General features: G+C 28.7%; 1 protein-coding gene across 4 annotated transcripts in view; it reads left to right on the forward strand.

The window, feature by feature from the left end:
• LOC106693152 (RNA-binding protein Musashi homolog 2-like) overlaps positions 1-19,878 on the forward strand; it is a 36,003-nt gene that overhangs the window by 3,727 nt on the left and 12,398 nt on the right. Inside the window, exons 1-2 of one of the 4 annotated variants that reach the window (XM_053738372.1) lie at positions 12,098-12,485; positions 12,640-12,677. In XM_053738372.1, coding sequence (XP_053594347.1) covers positions 12,646-12,677 — 32 coding nt within the window. In that variant the 5' untranslated portion in view covers positions 12,098-12,485; positions 12,640-12,645. Of the gene's footprint in view, positions 1-4,679; positions 4,796-12,097; positions 12,486-12,639; positions 12,678-19,878 lie in introns of those variants that run through there. The other 3 variants (XM_053738373.1, XM_053738374.1, XM_053738371.1) reach the window with 3 other exon arrangements.

Below are 19,878 nucleotides of genomic sequence, written 5' to 3' on the forward strand. Positions count from 1 at the left end.
TTTCTCTCCAATGTTCTACGACAATGGACGACACACTTTTCGTTTACCAGGTTTCTTGTTTAAAACTTTTATATTTTGTCTGTCGTTATTGTTGTTGTAAAAACTTTTTGCTACATAAAAATATTTTTAAAAAATACGTTTTTTTGAGCAGGGAGAGGGGGGGATGTTTTTATTAATGAATAGAATAGTACTGATGGTGATTGAGTGTGACCATGATGGTTGAATGAAAATCTTAGAGTATAAAAGTGAGAATACATAAAATAAAGAGGTAAAGTAAATGGGTTAAACCTCGGGCATTGTGTACACCAGGAAGTTGTTGAGACCAAAGGCTGCCACTGGTATGAAGTGGTGGTGTTGGTAGTGCTAGTAGTCCTAGTAGTCCTAGTAGTGCTAGTAGTGATGTCGGTGCTGTCTCATCCCCTTGAGATTTTTATTCGTCGTATATACTCTTCTTCACAGTCCTCTTGTTTTATCTCCACAGTAGTACGACCCTTGTTCTTTTTTCAAGAGTACCGATATTTTCCTCTTTTATTTTGTTGACAATTCGTCTTTTATATATTCCTTTTATTTTTACTTAAGCTTTTTTTTTTATATACCATCACCCGCATCAATACACATACCTATATATGTGTGTGTGTGCAGATATAACTAAATACGATTAAAATTATTCCCTGATGATCAACTATTTTTTACGGAAATACTTATATATAAATATATATATAGACCTCCTTTATCTTTGTCATCTTTTGCTTTAGTGCCTTTAAATTTTTTCATTTTTCTTCGTGTCCATCTTTTAGCTCTTTTACCTGACCTCATCATTTTTATAACATCTCTTTTATTTGTCTCACACTTTTTGTATCCTATACTAATGCTTTTATTTATGAAACGACGTCGATTTTCATCGCTATTTTTGTTCTTTGAGTCAAAGTTTACTTGCGGCGTATACCGTACCCATCAGGTAAATTGTATATATGTATATATGTATATATATAGAAGAGAGGGTGCTATAATTTCAGAGAAAATTTAACGTCATTGGTGATGCCGACGGGTAGGAGAAAGTGCACGCGAATCACTCTACCATCTTGTCTTTTTTTTATTTTTTTTTTTTACTTGTCAAGTCAAATTATATTCTGGGGTTTATCTCAGAAATGAAAGAAAAAAATATCTATAACACAAGGAAGAAGGTTGTAGTAGTTTTATGGATAACGTCGACGTCTCAAGAGTCTTTTATATATGTTACCATTAAAATGCTCTCAATTATAATATATATACGATATACATCATCATAATTCAAAATTTTTATTTTAATTCGTATGAAAAAACACATCTTTAAAAACTATAAAAGAAAAAAAATTGATTTTTTTGTAATTTTTTTTGTTTTATTCCAACTCTCAATTAATTTTTTTTTTCTTTTTCGGATTTTCCATCGAGCTGTTAATCCAATTAGCATCAACAACCGTAAGATACTTGATGGGAAAACCCATTAAGCTTTCCGACTTAATCGTTCCCGCGGGCCGTTTGTCTATTCAAGTCTATATCCTGAGTGGGAGTATATCCTATATATATATATAAATTAGGTATAGAGTAAAAAGGATCAGGAAGCCGTGTGGTTGTGGTCGACAATCTCATAGTTACTAGTTACTATAGTCAGTAATAGTGGTGGTAATTGTATATAGCTGAGTTGCTCACCCATTGGATGATGATAAAATCTATTAATTTTATATATGTATATAGTGCTATTACAAGCAGACTCAATTGTCAACAGTAGACACACACATACGTATGCTGATTTGAAGACTGTATATGTAATAAAGATATATATTAATCTACATCATCACAGTACGCATATAGATAATTTAATTCAATTCGGATGATCAAATAAGCCGTCGAAACAGTTTGGCTCTCCATATATATAGTAAAGCTACGTAACAACAATAGCATCGACTAAACTCTTCATATGGTACTGCTGTTAATTAATTATTGCCGCTGGTTACAGAAAAAAAAAAAAAAATAATAATAATAACAATAATTCTTATCCAGAAAATAATAAGTTCTTAGTTTTACTTGAATTAAGATTTATGTGACTACATATATTTGTTTCTGTATAATTTATTAATTTCATCATTTAAATAAAATTTTTCTCACTTATTGGTTTATATTTACGTTTAAAAATAAATATTATTTAAATCAAATCAAGTTTAAATGTCTCTAATATCATTAAAGATATTAAGCGCAAATTCAAATAAATAAAAAGTATAATGTGATAGAGTAAAAAAAAAAAAAAAAAAAAAAAAAAAAAAAAAATAGAGAAAAGAAAAGACGATTTTTATATTCTCTCATCTCTGCGAATTTATCTTCTCGCTTTTGCTTTAGTTTATTCGTTCTCGTCTACTACCACTTCTTAAAGTTACGACTTGACAACTAGACGTCACAGGGTTAATTCTCGTGTGCCTCTTGAGGGATAGACTTTATCCTTTCGAATATTTATTTCAAAATAGTCGTCTCAAGAATTTTAATCGTTATTATTAATTTTAGTATTAAAATTTTAATTGTTTAAAAATATAAAAAAAATTTCAATTACAAATATATATGTATATATTTTGTTATTAAAAAAAAAAAAAAGAGGTTAAAAGTTTTGTAAAAAAAAATATATAAGTTAATTTTATTTTTCTGCATAAAAATAAAACAAAATTGTTTAGGTGAGGAAAATTCTTTATAGAGTAAGAAAATCAAGGTAATAAAAATTTTTTTTTTACCGTCGGCAACTGTACTAATTTTTATAGTTTTCTAATTTAATTAGTTAAAATTTTACTTTCGATTTCAATGAAATTATATATAATAGTGAATAATTTATAAGAAATTAATCGTCAAGAATAAAAATGTGCGATTGAATAAGTATATAAATTCTTGAAACAAGCAACAACCAACGATACGTATTTCTCTTTTTCTTTAAACGTAAACTTTATTCAGAGCTTCTCTACTTGTCGTCTGCGTCTATGTACGGTTTATTCTCAGTTAGTCGGGAGAAGTGTTGAACCAAAGTTCAAAGTTGGAATAATGCTTTGAATAACAGTATGTGACGCAACACTAATACGTTTTCATATCCATATATATAATATATATATATCGAGTATTTGAACTATCACCCATTGTTCTGAATACAATGTCGACAAACTTAACAGTGAAATATTTCCATTCATTAAATTTCAATTGTTTCTCCTGGTTTTTATATATACAAAAATTATAACATTTTTATTATGATCATCATTATTAACAATATTATTATGTAAATCTGTTTTATTTTATTCTATACCTTCTAGATTTTCCTCACCCAAATTAATAATTAATATTTATAAAATTATTGATATTTCGCAGTAAAAAAAAAACGAACTGAAACCAATAAACTTGACTTTTTTTTAAATTTTAAATTTTCATAGCGGGAAATTAAAAAAAAAAATATTGGTAAAAAATTGAATTGGCAAATTGGCCAACTGCAAAAGTCTCTTGGGCTTTCATTTATTCTCTCATATATATTTCAATTTTTTAGTTTGACCGCCATGAAATGCATACAATAGTGATCGCCAATGTATATATGTATATATGAATTTCAGCGTTACTGCAGCCTCTTATCCTTTTAAAGTTATATTGTATGGAGATAGATATACAAGAAGAAATGTTACCAGAGTATTAGTAATAGGAACGACATATATATTGCCTAACATATCAGTATCTTTGTCTAGCATGTAGGTATTGCATGAATTACGTCGCTGCATCGAGTTTGTTGCCAAATGGACCGCGAATAAATTCATCGATCCTTGTCGTTTCATTTGGCCTCGTCGAGAGATACCGCCAGGAAAAATCTCCACACTAGTCGTATCAGAGTGTACCAGTATTGCAACGACGAGGGGATGAATATCTAATAAAGAAAAAAAAACATAATAATAATAATAATAATAATAATAAAAAATGATAAAAAATCAGTGTGAAAGATATAACAACCGAGATTGTATCGTACGTAAATTACAGTTTTGCTGAAGCTTTAAAAAATATGACTATTTTCATAATGGGTTTTCTTGTTGAAAAGGGGTACCGATGATGCAAATTTCCCTCCAGACTTGTTCGTGTATAGTCACAGTCATTACCGAATAGAATATAGAAATGGTAAGGCGCTTTGCTGATGGCAGATCTTTTTCTTTTTCTTCTTCTTCTTCTTCTTCTTCTTCTTCTTCTTCTTCGTAGTTGAAGTCATCGTTGTCATCTCCATAGACTTATTCTTGTTCGTTTTATTATTCTAGTTTTTACTTGACATATCACCCCACCAACATCTTTCGGTTGGTAACCTTCCAAACGAACTTTTGGTTCTTCTTGGAAACGTTTCAAACTGCTGTCAGGGCCATCGATTCTCTTTCTGGTATACTTATTACCTTCAACTTAATTGTCACTTAACATTTTAAACTTTTTCTACCTGCTTCTTACTATTAAGTATTAATATAAATTATAATTATTAACTTGCCACTAAGGAAATTATTTATAAAACAAAAAAATGATTATTTTTAATTCCATATATGTATATATAGTAAAACAAAGATAACAATAGCATATATGAGTAAAGTTTAAATCTAATTTTAAGTTTTGAATTTGAATGAATCGATAATAATCAAGTTGTCGGTTTGTTCTAGCGGTGAAAACTGGCGAAAACCGGAAGTGAGGGCGCTAACAAAATTGCGCCGCGACCACCGATGGCGGCGGCGAGCTTTCCACCCAACTTTTCCAACGTCGGCGTAATCGAGAACTGGTGAGTCCTCTCTTTTTGTTGTATATATATGTTTATTTTTTATTTTTTAAATACAATTTGTATATTTAACTATAAATTATTTTTACATACCTATTATGTATTATATATTATTAAGCCTTTGATATTTATTAATGTTCCATTTTTGTTTTTACTATGTCTGAGTTTATTTTAATGCTTCGAAAGTAATATATTTAAATAATAATTAACTAAGTAGCGTAGCGTGTCTCGAATCAATAAATAACAGGTGGCACTTAAACTTTTTTTTTATTATTTAAAATTGTGTTTATATATTCAATAAGTATTATATAAAATAAAAGGCATGCGATTTCGAATAAAAATTTAAACAATAACGATGACAGTGAGAACGATACATGAGAAAGAATAATATTAATTGTCTCATTTAAAATATTTATTCATACAAGTCATATCGATATTTTAAAATAGTAAATATTTATGTCTTTTATTTTTAAATTTTTACATTAATAAGAGCAAACAAACGTGAGTGCAATCGAGTTTAATCGACATTTATATCATACACACATATAGTTTATACAGTTATGTACAGATACATATATATATGTATATATATATATATGAATATAAGCGCCGGCGCACTTTATTTTATCAATTTTCATCAAGTATATATATATATATATATATATCTTTGGATAAAGTATATAGATTAATAAAATGAATGGTTGTATTTATAACAGAATTATAGACATCGTTATAGCTAAAAGATTTTATTTAAATAAAATAACAATATAAAAAAGATCATTGTAATTGAAATTAAAAAAAAAAAAAAAAATTATTTAAATAGTTTAAAGCAAATCTGGAGTGCACACAAAAAATATTTTTAGGGTTATTATCGCAACGATAATATTCTAAATTCCATACACGCTTATATTAAAGCTTTTCCACAGAACGAGCAGTGTGCACCAAGAGATAAGCTTCTCTTATTTTCATCTGAATTCTCGGTGAATTCCCAAGCTCATGAGCAATTTCAAATTTTCATTCACAACTTACACCATAAATCCTAATCTTTTTTGTTTTTATTCATAAAAAAATTAAAAAAAAAAAAAAAAAAAAAAAAAAAAAAAAAAAAAAAATGTGAGAAAGTAGGACATAATCAAAGAGATATGGAGCTTTAAAAATTTTCAAATTAATATTTTTTTTTTTCCTTTTACATAAATTTTATGATTAAATTGACCTGATAAAAAAAATTACGTGTTATACATATACAATTTTTTTGTATAATAAAAAAAAAAGGCTGCGATGTAGTTCCTTTTTTGATAGAGCTTACTCCTCACAAATGAAAAATAGTTCCTTTTTAGTTTTTCTGATTAAAGCTTTCGCTTTTATGCCATTTTTTTGCACTGCTTGCGATGTGATTCTCCTATATACTTCATCCTTTTACTAAGAGGGTATGAACGATTTCTTTTCTTCTTTTAGACTAATTCTAGAAACTCTCACCCTCTGTGTCCCTTTTTTTTTTTTTTTTTTTTTTTTCTTTTAATATTTTCTTTTAAATACTATACGTTATTATTATAAACTCATCTTTTCTACTATCGTGACCATAAAAGATATTACAGCAGTAGCGAGAGTTATTAAAAATAAAAATTATTATAGTATATATAATAAAAATAGTGAGCTTGGCAGTAATAATGACAACGACAGTGACAGTGACAGTAATGTTGAGATAATTTAGGCGCATCATCACTGAGAGTAGAGAAGCGATAAACTGCCCGTTAATGTATATATGATAGAAGTATATTAGTATTAACAAGAAATGATGATGGCTCAGTTAGTATTATTTAGAGATAGAGTGTAAATATAGTGACAATGTTAATGCAATTTGTCAGTTTTTTTTTTATACTTTATAAATGTAGAACATATACCTGTGTATATAATAGCTAATGCCGTTAAACAATTATATAGTATTCAAAATTTGTTTTTGTTTATTTATATCATTATAATTTATTTATTGTTATTGTATAATTTACTAGTTTACAGTATACATACATATAATATAGGAATTATATGATATGTATGGTGGTGATGGTAATAGTATTAGTATAGTAGTAGTAGTAGTAGTAGTAGTAGTAGTAGTAGTAGTAATAATAATAGTTATCTGATAGTGGTAGCTGGCATTCACCAATATAATGCCGAAGATTACCCAAGTTAAATTCTCTGCAATCCAAAATTCCAGATTCTCAACAATATTCCTACCCCTCCTATAAATCTAATTATAATCTTATTGTATTTATCGAATTATTATTTGTTTTTATGTATAATAACTTTTTACTTTGATTATCTATTACTATACTATTATTTCTTTACACCTTCCTTATTTCCATCGAAAAGTACCCTTTATCTTTGGTCTACATTATCCGGTGTAAATTAAATTCTATCATCCGGTCGCACGAATCTCAAAACCCTCGAAACTCTCGAAATCTTTGAAACCAGCTAAATATCTAGCAGTTTTCACGTGTTGTTGATTTTTCCAGCATGGTCGCATATACAGCATGGAATATTACTCTTACCATCACCAGAGCTCTTCATTGCCATCCGATATCTCTATTAATATATTAAGTTTTTATATATTGATGTTAATTTTCATAACAATATAATAATAATAATTAAAATAAACTTGGTGGTATTATTTTACCGTTAAAAAACATCAGTAAAGATCATTGCATGATAGATATTAGTCGTCAGAAAAATCGTTATAAATAGTTTATAGATACATAAAAAGATAGGGTTTAAATATATACAAGAAAGAAATGATCTAAAACCAGACGTCGTGGCGTATCATTGTTATCAGCACCTTAAATCTTCATCAACAGATTTCGACACGCGCCAGTCCCTGTGTATACATTTAAACTATTATATGAATTATAAACTATAAAACTAGTGTACCAGAACCATCAAAGTAGTGTAAAACACTCTTTCAAGTATTCCGATCTAAATATCTTACTTATCCTCTTTATATGTTTATATTTAATATTTACAGTAACAGTTTAAATATAAAACTATATGGTTAGGTAGCTTATATAGTTATAATGATTATTGTTGTTGTTGTTGTTGTAATATTAGCAATCGTACTTGCCGAGTATATAAGTTGTATTAGTGTGTTTGGTTGGAAATATTTCTAATGGTGACTCGATACATAGTCCATCGGTTGTTTATTACATGAATTCGAGGAAGTAGAGAATTAAGAGAAATAAGAAAAACAAATGTTACTAGTACACTACTAGTACTACATTGCTGGATGAATGTGATGAATACGACAGTGGACTTTACTGACGGCCAGAGACCGCAATCGAGTTGTTACTTGCTAATAGTAGAACACTAAAGGATAAAGATGTCATCTTTAATGTCATCGTCATCGCTGTTATCAACGTCGACGTTGTATGTATCTTCTGCTGGTTTTCGGTAGTAGCTAGTATAGGTGGTATAGGTGGTATAGGTATATATCCTCTACTTCTATGTCCAAAGCAATTGGACGCCATTGCTGAGCTGGAACAACATCCGTTCGTGGTTTTAGCGATACTATAATGGGCCCTATTCCCTTGTCCTTTCCTCTTTGTACATGCTAACCTCGAAAATCGATACTAATTAACAATAATGATTCATCATCACTATCCGCATCTGTTTACCTATTAATATGAAATAATAGTAAAATCACTTTTATATATATATATATATATATATTTTTTTTTTTTCTTAACGATATTAAAATAAAATATCCATTAATGTACATATTATTAAATAAAAACAAGGAAAAAAAAGCTGGTACGTTATTCTTGAGAGAGTTTATGGATAATCTGTGATTAAACTTGGCTGATAACGTCCTGTTTCCAAGACTCCAGTGACTTGTCAGTCGACCTCTCTAGCCGATTACATTCCTTGCTCTAACTCTATCTTCTGAAATGTAAAAAGCAAAAAAAAAAAAAAATAAATAAAGAAAAAAAATTTATAATAAAAAAATAAATTCAACATTTTTCTAATAATCCAATGAATTTTCAACGTCGGTGTTAGAGAAAAAAAAAAAATTCTCTCAGCTAGTCTTATATTTTAATAATTAAAAAATTATACGTATCAAAATTTATTATATTAAAACTTAATGCAAGTATGCATACATGTATTGTATTACTGTTTATATAAAAATCGATAAATTACTATAGTGAAATAAATTAAGGAGGTAAAGGAGGTGAAGGAGGAAAAAAGAATAAGATAAAGGAATATTTTAGATAAAAGAGAATAAGGGGAGTATGGAAAACATGAATTAAGTGGTAAACAACAAATCGTAAACGTCGTTCAATGCGATTTAAATCTCTTTTGGACACGCATTCCGTCATCACGCAGGGCGCACTGGTTGGTACCGATGTCTGACGTGAATCAGTATTTACTACTACACTACATTAAACTATACCAACTATACCAACTATACAATACTATACCCAATGTATTTTATTATCTTTTGCTAATATTTTTTTCATTACTTATATTACACATGTCATAATTTATTATGTACCTGATACATCTAGTAGTATTCCATCGCTATTAAATTGTCACTAACAAAGAACTTCAAATTGAGATAATCCTGAGCTTCAGAAAATAAAAGCTCAAAATAATTTTTTTTTTAATACAGTAAAAATAGAATTGAATAAAAAATAAAGAGGTTTTAACGACCGTCAGTTAGTTCCATATTCATCTGAAATTCTCTCTAGTCCACTTGATTCACCCCATCCTCATAGAATCTTTATTCTTTTTACTCTATTAAAAATAAAAAAAACCGAAAAATAAAAAAATAAAAAATGGTAGTAAAAAGACTTAGTTTACACTGGCAGCAACGATTTATGTTGGTTGAAATTTATAGATTCAATTTCCGTAATATTAAAAACATCGTCAATAGGTATCATATATACGTATTTGTAGCATACAGTAATAAGTGTATTAGGGTTATGGTGTGTGTTTCTATCGTTATCTATCGTTTCTATGAATGAAGGGTGTATTATGCAGTGTAACATCGAGTTACGAAACATGCTGTTAATTTAATGTAGTACAATGGAGAAAAAATGCTATACATTTATAATTATTGAGTAAATCAAAGTTTTAGTCTTTGATCAACAGTATGTTTAGATTTTTTTTAAAATTATTAATTGTGTATATGTTTGATTTTTATAATTTTTGTTGACTTTGTTTAAATTCAAATTGAAAATATTTAAGTTAAAACAGGTTTCATCGTAACTCGAAGCACCACAAGTGTCGAGCATTAAAAATAAAAAAAAAGTAATAATAAGAATCCTATTCGCACATTCGTCTCTTTTTTCTCGAGGGTGGTTTAAGTTACGTATAACTTTTTTTACTTTTATCAATCAACGTGGAAAAGTGTATGCTTAAAAAAAAAAAATCGGTATCTAATATATGTTGTAAAAATCGTTTGCCCCTTCTAGATTAAAAATATCAAATAAAAATAATATATTTTATGTTACACTCTATACCTAATAATATACATGTATGTTATAGTCTAGTGGTAAAAAAGTATATAATAAAAAAAATAAACTTGAATGCACCCGAGAAACCGGCTTTCTGCATTCAGGTGTAAAAAGAGACAACTTTTCTGTCTCTTTTTTTTTTTTTTTTTTTTTTTTTTTTTTTTTTCTTATTCTTGTTATTTCTCTGTTTCTTTGGTCATTCGCGAAACCGGACGATAAACGTGTGCGGACACAAAAGGACGTGGGCTAGACAAGACAGACACGATGATTGTAAATAAAACCAAATAAAACCAAAGCACCAAGTAAAGAGACTTTTTCAAGGATATATACAATTTATAAAATTTACAAATACAAGGCACACCTACAATTACAGATTAATAGTAGATAATAAATATATGAACCAATAAACTCTCGTATAATATATATATATATATATATATATACGTATAATAGACATGTGCTGTTATCTTTTGTTGACCCAATTGTTTTATTAAATGTTTATTATTTTTTATTTTCTAAACCCGGAAAGTTATTTACAATTTGTCAATTATTTTAATAAATTTACTATTATATACTTTTAAATAAATTTAAGTAAGTAATAACAATAATATTATTGATTTATTTTTTAAAAGTACAAAACAATAATAATTAATAAAATCAATGAAAGGTACATATTATTTTATTTTATTATATAAAAAGCATAAAAAGTAGTAAAATGAGAATCCCTGTAAGGACCAATGGTAGCACTAAAGGGTACAGATTAGTACAGCTAAATAGCGTTAGTGTCGCTGGAGTCACATGCTCTTCTTTCTTCTCAACTTCCTTATTATCATCTGTCCTCATCCTTGTTTTTCACATTCTCTGTTCTATTCGTCCTTTTAAATACTATATTCCGTATATTCTATATTGTAGTCAGTTTGTTGGCTGCTGCTACTACTACTACCACTACTACGATTACTACTACTATTATTACTGCTATAATCTCGCAGCATTTGATCGTTGGACGTTGTAGTATGTGGTCGTATGTGGTGGTCGTATCGTTCCATCTCCTTCTTAAACCTCGCGCTCTTAATTTCCCTTCTACCTCACACTCTTTCCATTTTACTCATTTGTTTTACATCCCACACATATACATGTACATATTCTCTACCTAGCTCTTTTTTAACCATTGTATTATATCTTTTTTCTTTTTTTTTTTCGTTTTTTTCTCTTTTTCTTTTTCTTGATCCCGACCCCGTTACACCAGGTTGAGTACTATACACATACTATATATATATATATATTGCATTAGGGTATGGTATGAGTTGGGAGTTTGAGGGCTGAACAGTCACAGCTGCCATACACACATACAATTGATCGACCACACCGACAGCTAGACATTGTCTACATAGAGATAGACAGCTAGTATAACCACGAATAAAGACCTAAGACCACTAAACGCACTATACTAACTAAATCGAGACAAGACCGACGAGATACACTCTCGACATCAACAATCACAGTAAATAAGTACAACATATATAGAGATATATTATAATAAATAGTAAATTATAATGGGAAATAAAATAAATATGCTATTAATAATAAAATTAGTCCTTTGTTTTAACCTTAACTATTCGGGCGAAAAAGAAGAAGGAAAAGGAAGGAAGCCAAAGGATCGCATGCGCGTTGTCACTCAGTTTAGTTTGTTGGTCGCTCACCCCTCCTTCTCCTCTTTCTCCTCCTCCTGCTATCGTTGCTGTTGCTGTTGCTGCTGCTGCTGCTGCTGCTGCTACTGCTGTTGGCTGTAGTGGTGGTAGTGGTGGTGGTGGTATAGTGGTGGTGCTGAAACTGAAAGAGAAAGAATATAATAATCAGTGTGCATCAGCAGCAGTGTGTTGGCCCACCGGCCACAGAAAGCATCAATTTATTACGCTAGTTTGATTGTTGTTGATGTTGTTGTTGTTCTTCCTCTTCTTTTTCTTATTCTTCTTGTTGCTGTTATTAAGATCGTATTGTAAATTGTTGTTGCTCTTAGAAGCGATTCCGTAAATATATATATATACATACATGACATGTATATGTTGATAGAAGTGGAGCTGAGTGAGTAACCTTGAACCTGCGTGCATGACCCGGAATACAAGGATACTTAAATATTTATTATACATGGGATTATTACTATCATTGTTGTAAATATCTAATTGTTTAATGTGCGTGTCATATGTGTTTTAGTTATATTCATTAATATCAATTTAAAATAAGTGTTTTTTTTTTTTTTTTATTTTTTTTTTATTTATTAATATTATTATTATTTTTTTGTGTGCGTTGTACGTGCGATCATTTGATTTTCATCTGACTTTTTAGGGAACCATGTTTCCCTATACTACATTTCCGGCTGTTGGGTAAGCTCTTAAATTTTCATTTTATTTATTTTTTTCGCACGATTATTAACTATTTTTTCTTGTACAATCACGCATGCCTAATTTTATTGGTAACAACAACAACAACAACAACAACAACAAAAACTATACATTACTATTATTTTTATAGAGAATAGAAAAGGATTAAAAAAGGACGAGTTGTATAGTCCCCAGTACAGTCCGTGTCCATGGCAACGAAACAATCGTATATATATATATATATATATATATATATACATATACGCTCTCTTCTCGTATTATATTATATCGGCTAAGTCGTGTTATTTGGTTTTTACTTTCATAATTATAAAGAAATTAATATTTTTCATATGTTGTTCTGGTATATATAGGGATCGGTACTAAATATCATATAGATGAGTATATACAACAACCAAAAATTGACATTATGAGGTTCTGAGAATAAAAAAAATGATGATTTAAATTGTTTTTAACATGATTTTATTACTTATACGTGGTTTCTTAGTTTCTTGGTTGCTTGGTAACAGCTTTAGCGTCTCTGTCTCTCTTTTTCTTTCTTTATAATACTTTTAACTTGTTTAATTTATATCCGTTCTTGATCGTTCTGACATTCTAACATGTATGTGTGTGTGTGTGTGTGTGTGTGTGTATGAAAAAGAGAAAGAACGCAAGAGTCTTTTTGATATAAGAGAGTAAAAAACATTGCAAGGAGAAGGAGAGTGGTTTTGCTTTACGAAAAAGAATGAGAATGTAAAGGTGGACTCTCAGCAAGACTCGTTAGGTTAAGTTAGGTTAGGATAGGTTTATTTTTGTCGTATTTGTTTTACTGGTTTTACTCCGTATATGAGCTAGTCAATAAAAAAAAACTAACATAATATATACTAGTAATAATAACAATGGATATTACAACTAAAGAAACATTTTAATTTTCAATGTATACGCACTATACTATACTATATTATTGGATATTAGTGTAATATTTGGTTATATCAACTTAGTGAATTAGTACTAGTTGCTACTTTGCTCAACATAAGCTGTTTTATTTACCAATACAAAATATGTACTACCGGTACTTTTATTACAATTTACACATGCATCAATCAATATTGTTAATACATATATTGTAATTACGTATGTAAATAACAAATACATTATTATTTTTTCTTAGCTCTACTTATTGTCTTTAAAATAAAATGCTGACTTTTAATGACACGTACTGTTCATTGTTCGAATAAGCAAATTTTATTATTATTGTTTTTTTGTTTAGTCAGAATAAATTGTTTATAATATTATACAGAAATAAAAAAAACAGTGAATTTTTGGATTTATTATATACAAATACTTATCGATCCATGTATCTAACAAATTTGAGATTTGCGTGAGATTTAAAAATTTTCGTGTCACGTTTTATTTTTTTGTTTACATATATACAGAAAGCAACAAAATTTATCTCAAGTTATTGTAAATTTCATTTATGTTTGCTATTGGTATTATTAGTATATATTTGTTGTTTGACTACATTACGAGTCATTCACCTCGTTTCTTAGTAATTAGTTTCAATACCTAAACTGACTATGTAGTATACTTAATAATAATAATAATAATAATAATAATAACAACATTAAGAATTGATTTGTTGAGAAATAAAATCCCATGACTCGACCATATTATTTTTCTTATACTATTTTCATCATCAATTATTTCTACTTGAAATAAATTTCCAGAGTGAAAGTAATAGGAAAAAAAATAAAACAATATAATAAAGTAAAACAATATTCATTGCTTACTTGTTGGAGATATATAATTTAAAAGACAAAGTGGAGCAATGTGAAACCTCTTGGAAAAATTTTCTCGCGGTTCACAACCAATTGTATTATTTATCTTTTGCGACTTCCGCGTCTTTTTAGTTTTAAACACAAGAAAAAGATAAAATAAAAAATAAAAAAAATAAATAAATTCTGAAAGAGAGAAAGATCGTCGTCACGGTTGGTCGATGCACGTGGTGGTCGGTCGCTTGGTCGGTCTACTGACAGTTATCCCACTCGCTCTTTTTAACGATCACCGATCTCCGATCTCTCATGTTGGGCGCGGTAAGACTTTTTTTTATTTATTTTTTCTCCTTTGTCTCTCCCACCTACCTTTGTTTTCTCTGATTCAGTTCCACATTATGATATTTTTATATTTTTGCTAACTAGCATAAATGTTTATTACAAAACTATTGTAATAGGATATCGACAGAGTATAAAGAATATTATTAATTTAGATCATTCAGAATCAAATTATTTAGTTTTTATGGTATTCTGTATACATACATGTAAAATTAATCCGTTTTTGTTGCTTGGTGAAGCCCTGAAGCGTCAAAAGAGAGCAAATTAAAGATCAGAGGCCGCTGAAGAAGAAATATATATCGGTGGCCGTGGATTTCAGAAAGTTGAGCCAAGGCCGCTTTAGCATTCGTTTACCTTCGCTTGATTTTTTTTTTTATTTTCTTCTCCCCCGCCGCTACATCACATACTTATTATTATTATTATTATTTCTTACTTGTTAATATTGTTTAAATTAAAGTCAGTTATGTTAAATAAAATAAAAATAAAAAATAATTCTGTTGCAAAGATTTAAAATTTCCCCATCAATTGGTATGGTAGTTAACAAAAAAAAAAATTCTGCCAGGTGGGTCGAACAGCTGCAAATGATTGCAAATGGTCGTTCTGCTCATACTAGTTTTATATATATGTATATCTCCTTTTTTTTTTTTTTATTTTTTTTATTATTTTGTTATTGTCGAACCCCAAAAATTGGGGTTTTACAGATCGTTAGGTTAATTTTTTGGCACGAGGATACATCGATCTTGATTGCCACGTGGGATATTTTTTTTTCACCGTTTATAAAGGAGTTGAATCGTCCAAGATACTTATATGTACTCTGGATAGTCTAGTAATCCAGAAATAGATGAGAACTACATAGCAAGATGTATGTAATGACTTCCTGTTGCTTTCACTCGAATCACGTACTGACAATTATTTTTGTTGATATATTTTGTTGTTATTGTTGTTACTTGATTAATTTTTTTTTTTTTTTTTAAATTAATAACACAGTTAAAGATTATCAAAAATTTATGACGTTACATAATTTTAATAGGTAAATAGGAAATATATTTATGACCTTATATATTGACCACAATAATAAAATTTAAGAAAAAAGGTAGACGTAGTTGTAGTTAATTTATAACTGTGAGAACTATTTTATCTCATATCGTGAATTTCCTGTATTGCTATTATATATCACGTTGTCTCTTGGGCGCAGCAGCTCTGATGGCGAGTACAGACTTTTATAACAACTTAAGTATGTACTGTACTTTCGTATTGCATAACGGTATAATATACTATCAGAGCAATATGTATATTATGTACAATTCAAACCAACATGCTTGCTCATATTTTTTAATCATTTAATTTTATTTTCAAATGGATATCATATAAAATCGTTAAATACTTTAAGCTAGTAATTCAATTAATTCTATGTAAGAAACATAAAGAGAATATGTATTATTATGAGTGAATATTAGTGCAAGTTTTTTATTATACTTATAATTTTAGTGATATTAATTTTTTTGTCTCTTTAGAATTGGTTTGTTGTTAATATAAAACCAGTGGGTAAAGTGATCAAGGAGTTCAAATCATCTACTCTCTCTCTTTTCTTTTCTTTATCTACAAGATACTTTTATATTATATATTATTGTACTGTCCCTTTTACAAACTACTTTATACTGATATACACATATGCTTTTTTTCTTTTCTCTCGCTCTCTCTCTCTCTCTCTGTATATGTACCAAACGAGTATGGACTTAGATCATTCGGCCAGCTGTCAGGATCATTTTCACTACGTCTAACACCTGGTATATCCACCCGAATATAATCTTTATCATGTTTTTTAATTTTTTTTTTTTTTTTTTTTTTTTCAACTTTACTATTAATGATGGAATCTATATATATTAAATAAATTTTGCTATGGAATTAAATAAAAGTAAAAAAATTTGAGAACCACTATAATAGAGGATGAAAATAAGAGGTAGGAATTGAATTGCACCGGAGATAAGAATATTTGATTACACGAGACGTTCTTAACAGGTGTCTGAGTCTGTGTCTGTGTCGTAAAATAGCATTGTTCTCGTTTACTGCTTATGCTACTACTACTACTACTACTACTACTACTACTACTACTACTACTATTACTACTACTAGTGTAGTGACAGCAGCTTATACATACTTACTATGGTTAATGCTTCTGTTCGGTTGAGTGGTAGTAGTAGTGGTATACGTTTGACTTGTCATTAGTTAAAAGGAAATAGGCCATATCAATCGAAATGTTTAAATACCAATGTAAAAAATTTCTTTTTTCTTTCTTACAAAGTGACTATACTTATAAATTTGATATTATACATATATTTTTTAAAAAATCTAATTTATTTTTTCATTTATCGACTTTTAAGAATAGAGCATGATATTTACGAAACACATTGATAGATTTAGGCATGTTTTAAATGATTTCTCAAACAAGAAGCTCTTTGTTTAACAGGAATAAATAATAATAATAATAATAATAATCTTGGTAGTAGAAGCATCGTAAGCAGTAGTATACAGTTTATACGACTTGATTAAATATCATGTCTTTCATTCTCAGACTCATTCTTTATTTTCATCTCCATCTTCATATACTTTTATTTTATTTTATTTTAATAAAAGATATGTATTGTAATTTTTTGTCTTTATAAATTTTATGTTTTTCAATAAATTTATCGAGAGATTCTATTTAATAATCATCTTTTTATTTATTTATTTATTAAACGCATTAAACAGTTACGATTATGTATAAAGATCAATCGCCGGTTCTGGTTTGTAACAGCTTATGAGCTTTACAACTTAATCTAGTAAATTTATAATGATGATGATAATAATCATCATCATAATAATCAAGTAAACATATATATAAAAATAGAAAAAATAGTACAAATTAGTATGCTCTTTACAATTATTAGATATATTTTTTTGTATATTTCATTAGACTATTATTCTGTAGCTTGTTTTTTTGCCACCATGAGAGGTTATGACGTGAGGAAAATAGTAACAAGTACAATATGTATATATATATATACTGAGATGAGAACATATATGACGTATGGCGTTTATGCGTAAGTGCCGGATTTTATCGATCCATTTCCAGTCCTACAGCAATCTTATTTTTTTTTTTCTTTTCTTTTTTCTTTATTTCATTCTTTACTTATACTGGTGCATTTAAAGCCCTAGAGCTTTTTCAAGTTTTGTTCGTATAGTAGAACAAAATCAATTCTCGGATCAATATTAATGTGGGGTAATGGCGTAGTTAAAAAAGCTTTTTGAGTTTTATTATTATTATTATACATACACACGTATATAACGTTATACATAGTGTATACTTATACATATATGATGTATAGAACATAATAAAAGCTTCAAAGAGACTTGTTGATAGGTAAAAAAAAAAAATTATTTATTTTTTTTTTTTTTATTTTTAATTTTATAAAAATAGGATATTTTTCTCTCGACGAGTTTGACGTCAACGTATAGTTAAAATTGACGCTCCTGACGTTAGGCAACATGCAACCCCCTGTAAGCCGCTTACTAGAATTCCCAAGTCTCTGCTTTTCACCCCCTCTATTATATATGTATACATATATACATTTGAGATACTCTACTCTTGTACTATTACTACTACTACTACTACTACTAATACTACTAATACTACTAATACTACTAATACTACTATATTGGTTGCTATTGCTACAATCTACTAGTACTCAGAGTGAAAAAAAATTATATTTTTTTCCATAGTTATATTGATGCATCAAATCGATTCCAGTCCTTGTCATACAATCTCTGTACATTTTAAACTGATTATTAACTGAAACCAAAATACCTATATATTATTGTCAGTATGTAAAAACAAATTGAAATATTTATCAGGTTCACTAGTCCATCAAGCTTTAAATAAACTAGTATAGTGATTTTTTAATTATATATATTTTTTCGCTTGGCACTTCTTGTACTTGAGTCCACTTTTAAATAAGTATTTTTTATTTATGCCATCGTTGGGAGAAAAATTAAAATTACCGCGATTAATAAAAATTTTTTAATCTCATGAGATGCATCTTTGCAATTATATATCATCATAATATTTTTACATTGCTGTTATTTATTCAAAATTTTTTTATTCACTCGAAATTTATTAATTTTACTATAAATATAAAAATAAAAAAAAAAAAAAAAAAAAAAATAATAATGTCAAGTTGTATACAAAGAGTTTATAAGTTGTGCAGTATGGATAGCAAGATAATACAATAAACTCAGTACAGGGAGTCGAGAAACACGAAACACTCAAAATTGAATTATATCATTAGAAGCCGCAGGACAAGAAAGACGACACGAGGAAAGCCCGCAAGTGAAAGCTGAGGCATGAAAAAAAAAATCTTATCCATATATATTCTAGTAGGGATTGTGTTTTTGTGCAAATTAGGCTTAAAAAACTATGACCTCCATATTCATCCCTGTAGGTCTTCTCAGTATATTGTTTTTTATTTTGTTTTCTAAAAAAAGTTAAACAGGTTTCTTAGAAACAATTATAATTGTTTAACAGAATTATAATTTAAAAAGATAGGTAGGATTATTTAGAGTTTATTAATTAATTAAAAGTTATCGAGAAATAATTTATAGATTCTTTAATGTCTACTGTCAAAGTTAGTTAATGAGTCAAACATTACGGAGAACTAGTATGGTCGTCGGCTTGAGGGCGAATATCCTATCGATTTTTCTAGTATACAAGGGCGAGAGTTTCCTGTTAACTTTGAAGGAGCTTTGGTTATACGCAGACGGAAAATAGGAGATAGCAAAAAAGATAGGGAAAAAAAAAAAAAAAAAAAAGAAACTATAAAGAAAGAAAAAAGAAAAAAGAAAAAAAAATAACAAGAAAAGAAAGGGTGGAAGCGAGAAAAAAGATGCCTCTGGATATGTTCTCGCACTCCCTGCAGGCTCCATCGTCTGCTCGTGGTGAGTATTGATCCGGGGGGATGATTTTTAAGACAAAGTTCCCGCGAACTAGTACAGATGGCTCCACATAACAACAGTAAACCCACCCCCCTGAATTGCATCCCCCTGTTTTCAGGGCCGTAATT

Source organism: Microplitis demolitor, chromosome 4 (assembly GCF_026212275.2).
Source record: "Microplitis demolitor isolate Queensland-Clemson2020A chromosome 4, iyMicDemo2.1a, whole genome shotgun sequence".
Taxonomy (NCBI): domain Eukaryota; kingdom Metazoa; phylum Arthropoda; class Insecta; order Hymenoptera; family Braconidae; genus Microplitis; species Microplitis demolitor.